This window comes from Helianthus annuus, chromosome 14 (genome assembly GCF_002127325.2).
Source record: "Helianthus annuus cultivar XRQ/B chromosome 14, HanXRQr2.0-SUNRISE, whole genome shotgun sequence".
Taxonomy (NCBI): Eukaryota; Viridiplantae; Streptophyta; class Magnoliopsida; order Asterales; family Asteraceae; genus Helianthus; species Helianthus annuus.
In genome coordinates this window covers 164763193-164772870 of record NC_035446.2, presented here as the reverse complement: position 1 = coordinate 164772870, position 9678 = coordinate 164763193, and the positions used below count along the sequence as shown (strand labels likewise).

The 9678-nt window shown below is 37.7% G+C and overlaps 2 protein-coding genes across 4 annotated transcripts; one reads left to right on the top strand and one right to left on the bottom strand.

Moving 5' to 3' along the window:
- Nucleotides 1-1342: 1342 nt before the first annotated feature.
- Nucleotides 1343-4959, top strand: LOC110886515 (E3 ubiquitin-protein ligase SDIR1). 3 transcript variants are annotated; one of them, XM_022134327.1, is made up of 9 exons: nt 1343-1533; nt 2987-3119; nt 3231-3285; nt 3396-3448; nt 3558-3786; nt 3920-4034; nt 4245-4290; nt 4421-4528; nt 4666-4959. In XM_022134327.1, the coding sequence occupies exons 2-9, from the start codon at nt 3042-3044 to the stop codon at nt 4798-4800; spliced, it is 819 nt and encodes a 272-aa protein (XP_021990019.1). In that variant the 5' UTR covers nt 1343-1533; nt 2987-3041; the 3' UTR covers nt 4801-4959. The 3 variants fall into 3 exon arrangements, with proteins under 3 accessions (XP_021990019.1, XP_021990017.1, XP_021990018.1); XM_022134325.1 differs by having other exon boundaries at nt 4418-4528; XM_022134326.2 differs by having other exon boundaries at nt 1379-1533; nt 2987-3116; nt 4418-4528.
- A 504-nt stretch (nt 4960-5463) lies between these two features.
- Nucleotides 5464-7884, bottom strand: LOC110886516 (peptidyl-prolyl cis-trans isomerase FKBP20-1). Its single transcript, XM_022134328.2, has 6 exons — nt 7738-7884; nt 7129-7258; nt 6211-6344; nt 6045-6124; nt 5860-5952; nt 5464-5786 (listed from the first exon to the last, which is right to left on the bottom strand). The coding sequence occupies exons 2-6, from the start codon at nt 7235-7237 to the stop codon at nt 5639-5641; spliced, it is 564 nt and encodes a 187-aa protein (XP_021990020.1). The 5' UTR covers nt 7238-7258; nt 7738-7884; the 3' UTR covers nt 5464-5638.
- Nucleotides 7885-9678: the final 1794 nt, after the last annotated feature.

Below are 9678 nucleotides of genomic sequence, written 5' to 3'. Positions count from 1 at the left end.
GTGACCTCCTTCACCGCTTAGGTGGGGTGGCGCCATCAATTCGGTGAGGTAGAGAGAGGGAGGAAACCGGTGGGAAGCTACCGAAGAGAGGGGGAGGAGAGAGGGATGAGGGGACCAATCAAAAGTTTTTTTTTTTTTTTTTTTTTAATAAAAACCAAGTCACCTAAGAGGGGAGTGCCGCCATCAATTTAGGGTGTTAGGGGAGTTTAAGAGGGGAGTTGACGTGGCACACGAGGATTGGTTTGGCGTAAGAGAGGGGACTCACCTCTTAGGTGAGCACCCCTTACACCCTTAAACCACATTGAAAGTGTCTTTAATATCATATCAAAGATCAACAATAGTGAAAAATGATTTTTATATATATAACAAAACATGAATGATAGTTTTTTGTTTTTCTTTTTTGTTTTAGTATTTTTATTCATTTCATTGGATTTGGTATTGATATTTGCTTTTATCGATTTTTCCTTTTATGGTTTCCAATAAGAAAAGCCAACAACGATCAAAGTCACTCCGTGTAGCAGAGGGGGAAAACAATCAAACTCTTACCGCGTAGCGTGGTGGAAAAGCATATTTTAATTTTTCTATCTGTTATTATCGGAACCAATATCAATATTCGCTTTTATGATTTTTCTATGAGTCGAGCCGACAATGACTAAAGTCACGTCGCATGACATGAGGGAACCAATCACACTCACGCCGCATAACACGAGTGGAAAACCCGACATAGATGTTTTCTTTTTGCGATCTTCGCTTTTATGGTTTTCAAAAAGTCGAGTCGATTACAACCAAAATCACGGGGGAAATGATCAAACTCCCACCTTCGCTTTTGTATGAGTCCAGCCAAGACCAAAGTCATGTCATGAAGCCGGGTTTTTTTTTTCATTGGTATTATCATTATCGATATTCGCTTTAACTGATCCTCGCTTTGGTAGGCTCCGATAAGTTTATCCAATAACAACTAAAGTCACGTCACGTACCACGGGAAAAATTAAGGCTAGCAAATCGTGTCTTAACAGGTTTAACAGGTTTCTGACGGCGTGCACAACATAAGTTTCAAACATGATTACGACTCGTTTAACTACTTTCTACCTCATGTTTATAAAACAGTTTTATGTTTTATGTACAAAGATGAATAAATGATATATCCTAACATTGTAACTTTACTTATTTTAAAAATTTAAAAAGTCAAAGGGTGTATTTTTCAGTCAAACAGGTCTAATCGTGTCTTAACAGATACACAATTGTCAGCCCTAGAAAAAATCGATCAAACTTCCACCGTATAGCGGTGGAGAAAAAACCTAGTATTGTTAAAAGGGAAAACAAACTTTATAAATTAATCAATGGATAAAAAAAAAACATAAAAAAATGAATTATACAAGTCACATTTTAGATGTATGTATGTATATCTATCTAGTGGCAAAAACAGAAGAGTTGTCTAGAAACTGATACAGCGACCGTTTCGACTCCGGCTACAAACTACAACTTACATCTCCCATTTCTCTCTTTAATCGCAGATCGATCAATCTCAACTCTGTAAGTATATCATTTCTCTTTCTTTTCTTTTTCTAACCCATTTTTGCAACTGTTTAGGGTTTTCTGTTTCTATAAATTCAACCTCTATTTCTGGATTTGGATCATATTATTTGCTTCAATTCATTGCTAGTTATAATCATAGGTCTGTTTTGTCCATTTCATTTGTTTACAACTTAGAATCAGTTTGTGGAGTTTGTTTTAGGGGAAAATTCATGCGAGTTAGGGGGTTTTAGGGTTTCGTAATTCGGAAAGATGACCAATCATCGATATCTTGTTCGTGAATGTCGGAGTAGTGCTGTTATCCCGATAGATCGTAGGATCTTGCAGTCGCTGGGTTTAAAATAACTTTACTCTTTAGTCGGGTTCGGTTTAAACGGGTCGGGTACATAGGGTTGAAGGAAGAAATACTGAGCTGCTACAAAATTACAAGAAAACCACAATGCAAATGGAATAAGGTACTAGTGATGTTGTGAAGGGTACTAGTAGTAGATCATACGATTTATCGGGATATCAGGCTCATCGGCATCTTAAGTGATCATCCATGAACCTTAAGTAACCCTTCAAGACATTGCTAGTATCTGTTAATGTTTATACCGTTTGCATTGTGTTTTTCTTGGACCTTTGTAGCAGCCCTTTATTTTTTCCTTTAACCCGAACCCAACTAAACGAATAAAGATACAGGCTTGGTTTAAAAAAACGGTTGAGGCATGCGTCTCGAGGCGCGCCTCAAGTTCGATCGGCCGGTAGGCTCGATCGGCTGGTCCTTTCGAGTGGTTTGTTTCTTCCTTTAGGAAAGGATGTGTTTGTGTATGATTGTAACACCCCGTGTTTTCCAAATGTCAAAAAACGATTCTGAGGCGCGCCTCAGGGGGGTTAAACTGTATGTGCGCCTCAGGCGCCTCAGAGGGGCTGAGGCGCTAAAAAGGCTGCGCCTCAGGTGCGCCTTAGGGGTTTTTGATATTTGTTTTGATGTTTTGTGTGTCAATTTCAAGCAATTTATGTCTTTTTTATGTGTGTTTTTGATTATTTTGATGAATTTGATGATGAATTTAGTTAGTATTACTATTTTTATAAGATTTATAATATTTATATTTATTTTTTTAACTCCGGCTCGGGCTTACGCCTCGTGAGGCGAAGGGAAAACGCCTCGAAACTCGTTTCCGTTTTTTTTAAACCTTGGATACAGGTCGGTATTTGGTTTAGCCGTGAAATTTCAGAAAGCCGGTTAACACGAAATCTGTTTAACTAACCCGAAGAACACCCGTGTACTGTCAGTGACATAAATTCTTCGAACACCTCTTCATGACATTAGTTTCATATTGTATGCTGTTATCAGCTTATCACTTCCTTTTTGTTCGCACACTGTCACACACCATGATTTACTTGATAATTGGAATAGAACTACGATGGCTTTGTTATAGAATCTGCTGATTTACTGAAGATTTTGGTGCAGGACTGATTATTACTGAAAAGTAGCCGACAAAATACTGACGTAAAACTCAACTATCATGAGCTTTGTATTTCGAGGAACCAGGGGAGACATAGAAACCGGGTTTCCTGGATTTATTCCTGAACGTCGTGCAGTGGTATTGAATATCTTTTTTTTTCTATATTTTTCCATGTAGCTCACTTCATTTAGAGTATATAGCCATCATGTTATCTGATACTTTGTATTTTGTTTGTGATACTATTGTCAGCGAATCCATGCGCCTCGTCCTGTCAATACAAATTCCCTTGCCTTTCTTGTTACAGGTACACTCAGGTTCTTAGTTTTTATTTATTTTTTTATTTGTTTTTTTTATTGCATTTCACTAATAATGGCTTTAGTCAATTTCCATTAATTATCTGTTTTCATGTTACAGTTCTTTTGTTGTTCATGATATTGAACTCGCACCAAATGTCACCAAACTTCCTGGTAACTATCCACTTCAAATTTTTGGTTGTTTTATGCTTACTGTTCTTTTGTATATCACGTTTCATCAATATCTAAGTATCTTTTGTTTTTTTTTTCCTCTTGATTTAAGCTTTGGCTAGTACTTGGTGTGTTCTTGATGGCTACGAGCTTGAGAATGTATGCCACCTGTCAGCAACTCCAAGCCCAGGCCCAAGCAAACGCTGTGGCAGCTAGTGGTCTTCTTGGTCATACTGAACTTAGGTTGCAAATGCCACCTTCAATAGCACTTGCAACACGTGGCCGGTTGCAAGGGCTAAGGCTACAGCTTGCACTTCTTGACAGGGAATTTGATGATTTGGGTACATTCTTAGTGTGGCTTTTTCTTTAATTTGTATGATTTCTGGATTGTCACATTCACTTATTACAAGGCAGGTAATATTATTATCTTTTTTTTTACTTTTTAATTTGTTAAATATATTCATGTATATGCAGATTATGAAACTTTAAGAGCACTGGATACGGACAATGCTCCAACTGCCAACTCAATGAGCGAGGAAGATGTGAATTCTCTTCCTATTCATAAGTACAAGGTAGCCAACTCTAAAAGGTAAGATATATGATTCATTGATTGCTTTACTCTGCATTCGTTTAACATGTACGCCATGCAATGTAAAAATGTTTGGTGTTGTTACTTCACTATCTTTAGTGTTTAGTATCCGAGCAACAACTTGGAAATTCAATTGCTGGCTTAATAACCTGGTTGTCAGATATATGCTTGATATAACTTAATACTGATAATTGATATTTGTTTTAACAGTGGTAGCTCATTAGTGGAACAAGGTTCATCTTCAGCCACACCTGAGGTAATTATACTTTTCTTTCTTATGTTGTGGCATTTTTTTATTTTCAAACTCTGGTTTTTTCATGATCTTTTTGGGACACTTACAATCAGCATCTGTGGATTTTTACCATTTCTTTTTGTGGTGGCAGAAGGTTGAGACTGGTGGTGGAAAAACTTCAGAAGATGAGTTGACTTGTAGTGTTTGCTTGGAGCAAGTTAATGTAGGGGAACTAGTTCGTAGTTTGCCATGTTTGCATCAGGTATGTTAATGCATTCATGCCTTCAGAACAAGTAGTAATACAAAAGCAAATTGATAAGAGGGCGCATAGCTTTTGTCGGTTCTCATTCATATACAAAATAGAATTGACTGATACATGACATGTATGTATTGTTGCAGTTTCATGCAAGTTGCATTGATCCATGGCTGCGGCAGCAAGGAACCTGCCCTGTTTGTAAGTTCAGAGTTGGATCTGCATGGCAAGACAATGAAGAAGAAGAAGATGAAGAGATGGATGGCTCGCTTAGGGTTTGATACATTTAACCTTTTTAGCTCTTGCCTCTTGGCATTGGTTGGTGTATACTATTGTTAGGTTTCTTTTGGGAAGAAAGTGTTTTAACGTTGATACCATACCATAATTGACTTGGATGCATCTTGGCTGGGTACATGCATAAAAGCCGACAAATTTTAGCACATCATTCTGGCAAAATCGTTATTCGTAAAAGATCATGATGGCTAACAATGAGACAAACCATAGTAGTGTTGTAAGAGGCAGGCTCGGGTTAAATGTTATACATGGAGTCAAAAGCTAATGATGGCTAACTATGAGGCCTGCCATCGCCATGTAGACCACCTTGTGGGATTTGCCCTCCACGTTACAAAAACCATGGGGTGATGTTGGGGCATGAAGGGCTTTGAAAAAAAAAATCAAGGTCTCAAAGAAACCAAGACGCCTATGGAAATCCCCTTGGAGAAAACGGCAACGCCCAAGGTGAAAAAGAGGCGGGGTGGCATGGCATGGAGGGACTTGCCCTCCCCTCTACACGCCCACTCCGTGTGGTCTTAAGATAGCTTACTATGAGGGAAACCATAGTTGCGTTGTAAGAGGGAGGCTCGGGTTAAATGTTAAAGAGGGAGGACCGGTTAACGTGAACCTCCTTTGTCATTTTTTTTGCTAATAAGATACAACAAAAATTATTGTCGCTAATAAAACGTTATAAACCAAGATTAAATAAAGGGAAAGTGAGCCATGTTCAAGTGTTCAACAGCTTATATGTTTCTTCAAGTATTCAAAGATAAGTTAAAGAAACAAGTTAAATCTGAAATATGTTTTATTCAAACAAAGATAAATCATGCTTTAGTTATTGATGGGCTACTTTCCTTTCCCCTTTCCCTTGCCGCCTTTCTTAGCTTCCATCTTGGCTTGAATACGAGCAGCAGCCGCTGCCTTTGCTTCTTCACGCTTCTTTTTCTCTTCTTCCTTCTGTGCGGCAGCCATTTCCCTTTGCTTCTTCAGCTCACTGGTTATTAAACATGATCCATTTGAGCATGCAAATATAAGTTCAAGTGTATTAAGTTGGATAAATAACTTACTCTAGTCTAGCCCGCTCATCTGAGGCACTAGCCACGCTAGAACCTTTTCTTGGCCTGCAAGCCACTAGCTCCACCTCAAAGATCAGAGTTGCACTGCACATTTTTTAAGTGAAATCAATAACCATATAGTCAGTCAACTAGGCTGATCATCAAACTATGCTAGTCAAGCGCTATGAAGTAATTACTCTGGTGGAATCTCTGGCGGAGAGCCAGCACTACCATAGGCATAATCTGACTTGCAAGTTATTTTGGCAACCTCCCCAACCTAAAAATTAAGATTATGAACTCATAAAAATTCAACTTAAAAGTGGAGTAGTTGTAACTCCGAGTGAAAAACACAAATGGGCCAACCTTCATTGTTCTCAGAGCAACATCCCATGCCTTGATCACAGAGCCTTTGCCAATTTCAAAGGTGAATATTGTATTGTCTTCATGTGTAGTATCAAAAACTTCACCTGTTTCAGCCAGACTCCCTTCGTAATGCACTGCCCAAAACAGTCCACACACCCCATGAGTTCCCATTACCACAATTAGAGGAATGCTAATATTGTGTGAGGTTCATTGGGGAACACTAAAAAAGTGGGGAACAGACTCAAACGAACTCCGATTGGTCTCATTCCAGCGGCGTTGGAACCGTCTCGTCGAACCCTAACTAGGATCTTTTAACCATAAACCCTAAATCATAACCCCTAAATATATTAGGGTTTGGCTTTTAGGGTTTAGCTTTAGGGTTTAGCCTTAGGGTTTAGATTTAGGGTTTAGAATTTAGCTCTAGGGTTTATGGTTTAGCTTTAGGGTTTAGCTATAGTGTTTAGCTTTAGCTTTAGCCTTTAGGGTTTAGCTTTTAGGGTTTATAGTTTAGATTTTACGGTTTAGCTTAGGTTTTAGCCTTATTTTTTAGCTTTAGGGTTTAGAGTTTAGGAGTTAGGATTTAGGGTTTAGGGTTAAGAGATCTTAGTTAGGGTTCGACGAGCCGGTTCCAACGCGCTGGAATGAGTCCAATCGGAGTTCGTTTGAGTCGGTTCCCCGCTGTTCCCCACTTTTTTAGTGTTCCCCAATGAACTTTCCCCTATTAATATAAGTGTGATGTAAATAAACACATGACGGTGTTGTGTCTGTCACCTAAACAATAAGAATTCAAGTCTACTGACGAACAACATACATATGTTTTAGTAGTGTTGGATATTATCACCAATTCAAGACAACGAAACTAGATTCACAGCCACATTAGTAAAAAAGTTTTAGTCTAAAAGTTTTAAATAACATTACCATCAACAAGAGGAAGGCTCTCTGAAGGAGCAATCGCATCAGGTTTAGCGCTCTTTACAATCGTCTTCAAGACACCTCCATCTCCAGTCAAATCAATTGCTTCAGCCATATCACCTAAATGTTCACAGGCCTGAACATAAAACATCAGACACAGTTCAAACATGTATTGTAATCACAACCGACACGTAGCAGAAATAACGATATCATGCCACATAACGAAACACACATCTTTAATATTCTTATAGCAAACTAATTTGCATTCATTTGCCAGAGAGATTCCTTTTCACATATATTTTTTAATCACTATATTCAGATTGCAAACTATAGGTTAATGCATCTTCAAATCTGAACTCACAACTTAGTTTGGAAATTGAAAACCCTAATTAAAGCACTTCATAACTTAAAGGTCTTAAATTCACACAAATTTTAACTAGCATGGTTACACATAGCAAAAACTAACAACAGTTCCGAAGCAATTACAACTGAATAAAAACTTATACAAGTCGAATTCGATACAGATGACGCAATTTAAGACCTATATAATTGGGGAAAAAACACAATACTGTGATTCAGATTCAGATTAATAGTCGATTAAGAAAGTAGAGATACCGGTTGCAGAAGACGATGAAGGAAGCGTGAAAAAGCAGCGGCGACAATGGAAGAAATCGGAGCGACGATTTGCCGGAAAAATCGCAGGCCATAACCCTTTCGGTTTGTATCTTTTTTATGCTGCCGTCTTAGCTTTTATTATAGGCGGAATAAGAACAAACTCATCACTAAACCTACGCGCGCGTGTGAGGCACGGATAGTTTGTTGATGATCATAACCAATCCCTCTGGTTTTCAAGTTGTCAACCTTTGTCCAATCGTTTTGTAAAATAGTAAAATGTCAAATTTTCTCGGTGTTTTTATCTTTTCGACATACCTAGTTGATTAAGAGTAACGAGACGAGCATTTTATTTGTTACTTGTTAACTATTGCTAGAGCGAGTTAAAGTTACTGGATTAGGTGTAGCGATTCGTGTCTTTGTCATCGTTGAATATGAAGTTGAGGTTGTAGCTTTGAGCAATGTAAAAGGGCGTGAGGCTTTGCTTTCATTAGTTTATAACAACTAATAGTGATATGCGACACTAGTTATTTACCTATGTATTTACCAATGTTTCGATAACATAGCTGACAGTATGTTTTCTTGATATTAAATACCACTAAATTGACAAACAGATAAGGTGAGACTGATGATTTTATAATGGCTTGGACATAGTTTCCACCGTTTGTCCAGATTATTTAGAACCAAGTGTTTTTTTTGTGCTCGGATCCGTTAAGTCATTAAGTAGTTGTTGAACCAAAAGAACCAACGGTTTGTTTTCAACCGATTGAACCATCACCGTTCAATCCTTAGAACACATATTTACAATGTTATTATTAGGTTTTGGAATTGTGTGTATCTTCCTCTCGTTAGCATAATGACAATGACCACAATAATCCAGAGTATTTACTCTTGATTTGGTGTGGGCTAAAAATATGCATGATACATGCCCTTTAACATTTAATCGTTTATTTTTATTATTTCTTTTTTAATCACAATGTGTTGTTAATTGAGTAGTTTAATACTTTAAATAGTAACAAGAGGTAGAAGTGATCATCAACCTTATTGGAAAAAAGAGCGTGACTTGCACTCACACCCTCCATCTCTGACCGGCGAGTATGAAGGAGGGTTTCATTCTTCTTAGCAGTTAGCATCCACACCTTTTGATTTGTTGCATCAGGTTGACAATTTCTTGCAGAAAGTCTTCAAAAGATGTCCAGTAGACAATGAATGGCCCAATTCACAGGCCCAATAGTCTCAAACTTAATTGCAGTAAGATAGGCCCCATAGAACAAGGCCTCACGGGATCACAGAAAAGTCATGTCCAGTTGTCCACGTCCCGAGAGAAGGCGTTACTAATGTATTATTCATGAAGACAAAGTTCCTTTACAGAAAAAATTAAAACTCACCCCCTCCCCAAAACGGAGACGTTCATTTTAAAATGATATTATCTTAAGAAACGTAGAAACTGAAAAACGCGTATAATACACTTGTACAAAGGGGTGTTTATCGGGTTTTTTCTTCGGGTTTCCGGTTTTTCGGATTGGGTTGTTCGGGTTTTTGTCTAAGAAAAATTGACCCGATAACCGATCCATTTAAAGTTCGGGTTAGTCGGTTTTGGGTTATTCGGGTTTGGGTTAGTTCGGGTCGGGTTGTTCCGTTTTCGGGTTTAGATATAAAATGAAAAATTAATGTTTTTTTACAAGATATCATCAAAATTCATATTGCTACTTTAAAAATATCATCAAAGTTCAAACATTATTTGACAATATGGTATTATAGTATTTAAAAGTCCGAAAACTTAATGTTTCATATATTAAAGACTCCAAACCAAAACACTCCTATAAGAAAAAAAAATAAATGTTCAGGTTTTTTTCGGGTTTTGTATTTCGGTTTTTTCAGGTTTTTGGTAGGGAAAAAGTGACATGATAACCGAACCATTTAAAGTTCGGGTTGGTCAGGTTT

Coding starts and splice junctions, on each gene's coding strand:
- LOC110886515 (XM_022134325.1), top strand. CDS start 3,042: ATGAGCTTTGTATTTCGAGGAACCAGGGGAGACATAGAAACCGGGTTT. Junction 3,787..3,919: donor CAGGGAATTTGATGATTTGG/GTACATTCTTAG, acceptor ATGTATATGCAG/ATTATGAAACTTTAAGAGCA. Junction 4,035..4,244: donor AAGGTAGCCAACTCTAAAAG/GTAAGATATATG, acceptor TTGTTTTAACAG/TGGTAGCTCATTAGTGGAAC.
- LOC110886516 (XM_022134328.2), bottom strand. CDS start 7,237: ATGGCTGAAGCAATTGATTTGACTGGAGATGGAGGTGTCTTGAAGACG. Junction 6,345..7,128: donor GAGCCTTCCTCTTGTTGATG/GTAATGTTATTT, acceptor TGTTTTGGGCAG/TGCATTACGAAGGGAGTCTG. Junction 5,953..6,044: donor CCGCCAGAGATTCCACCAGA/GTAATTACTTCA, acceptor AAAAATGTGCAG/TGCAACTCTGATCTTTGAGG.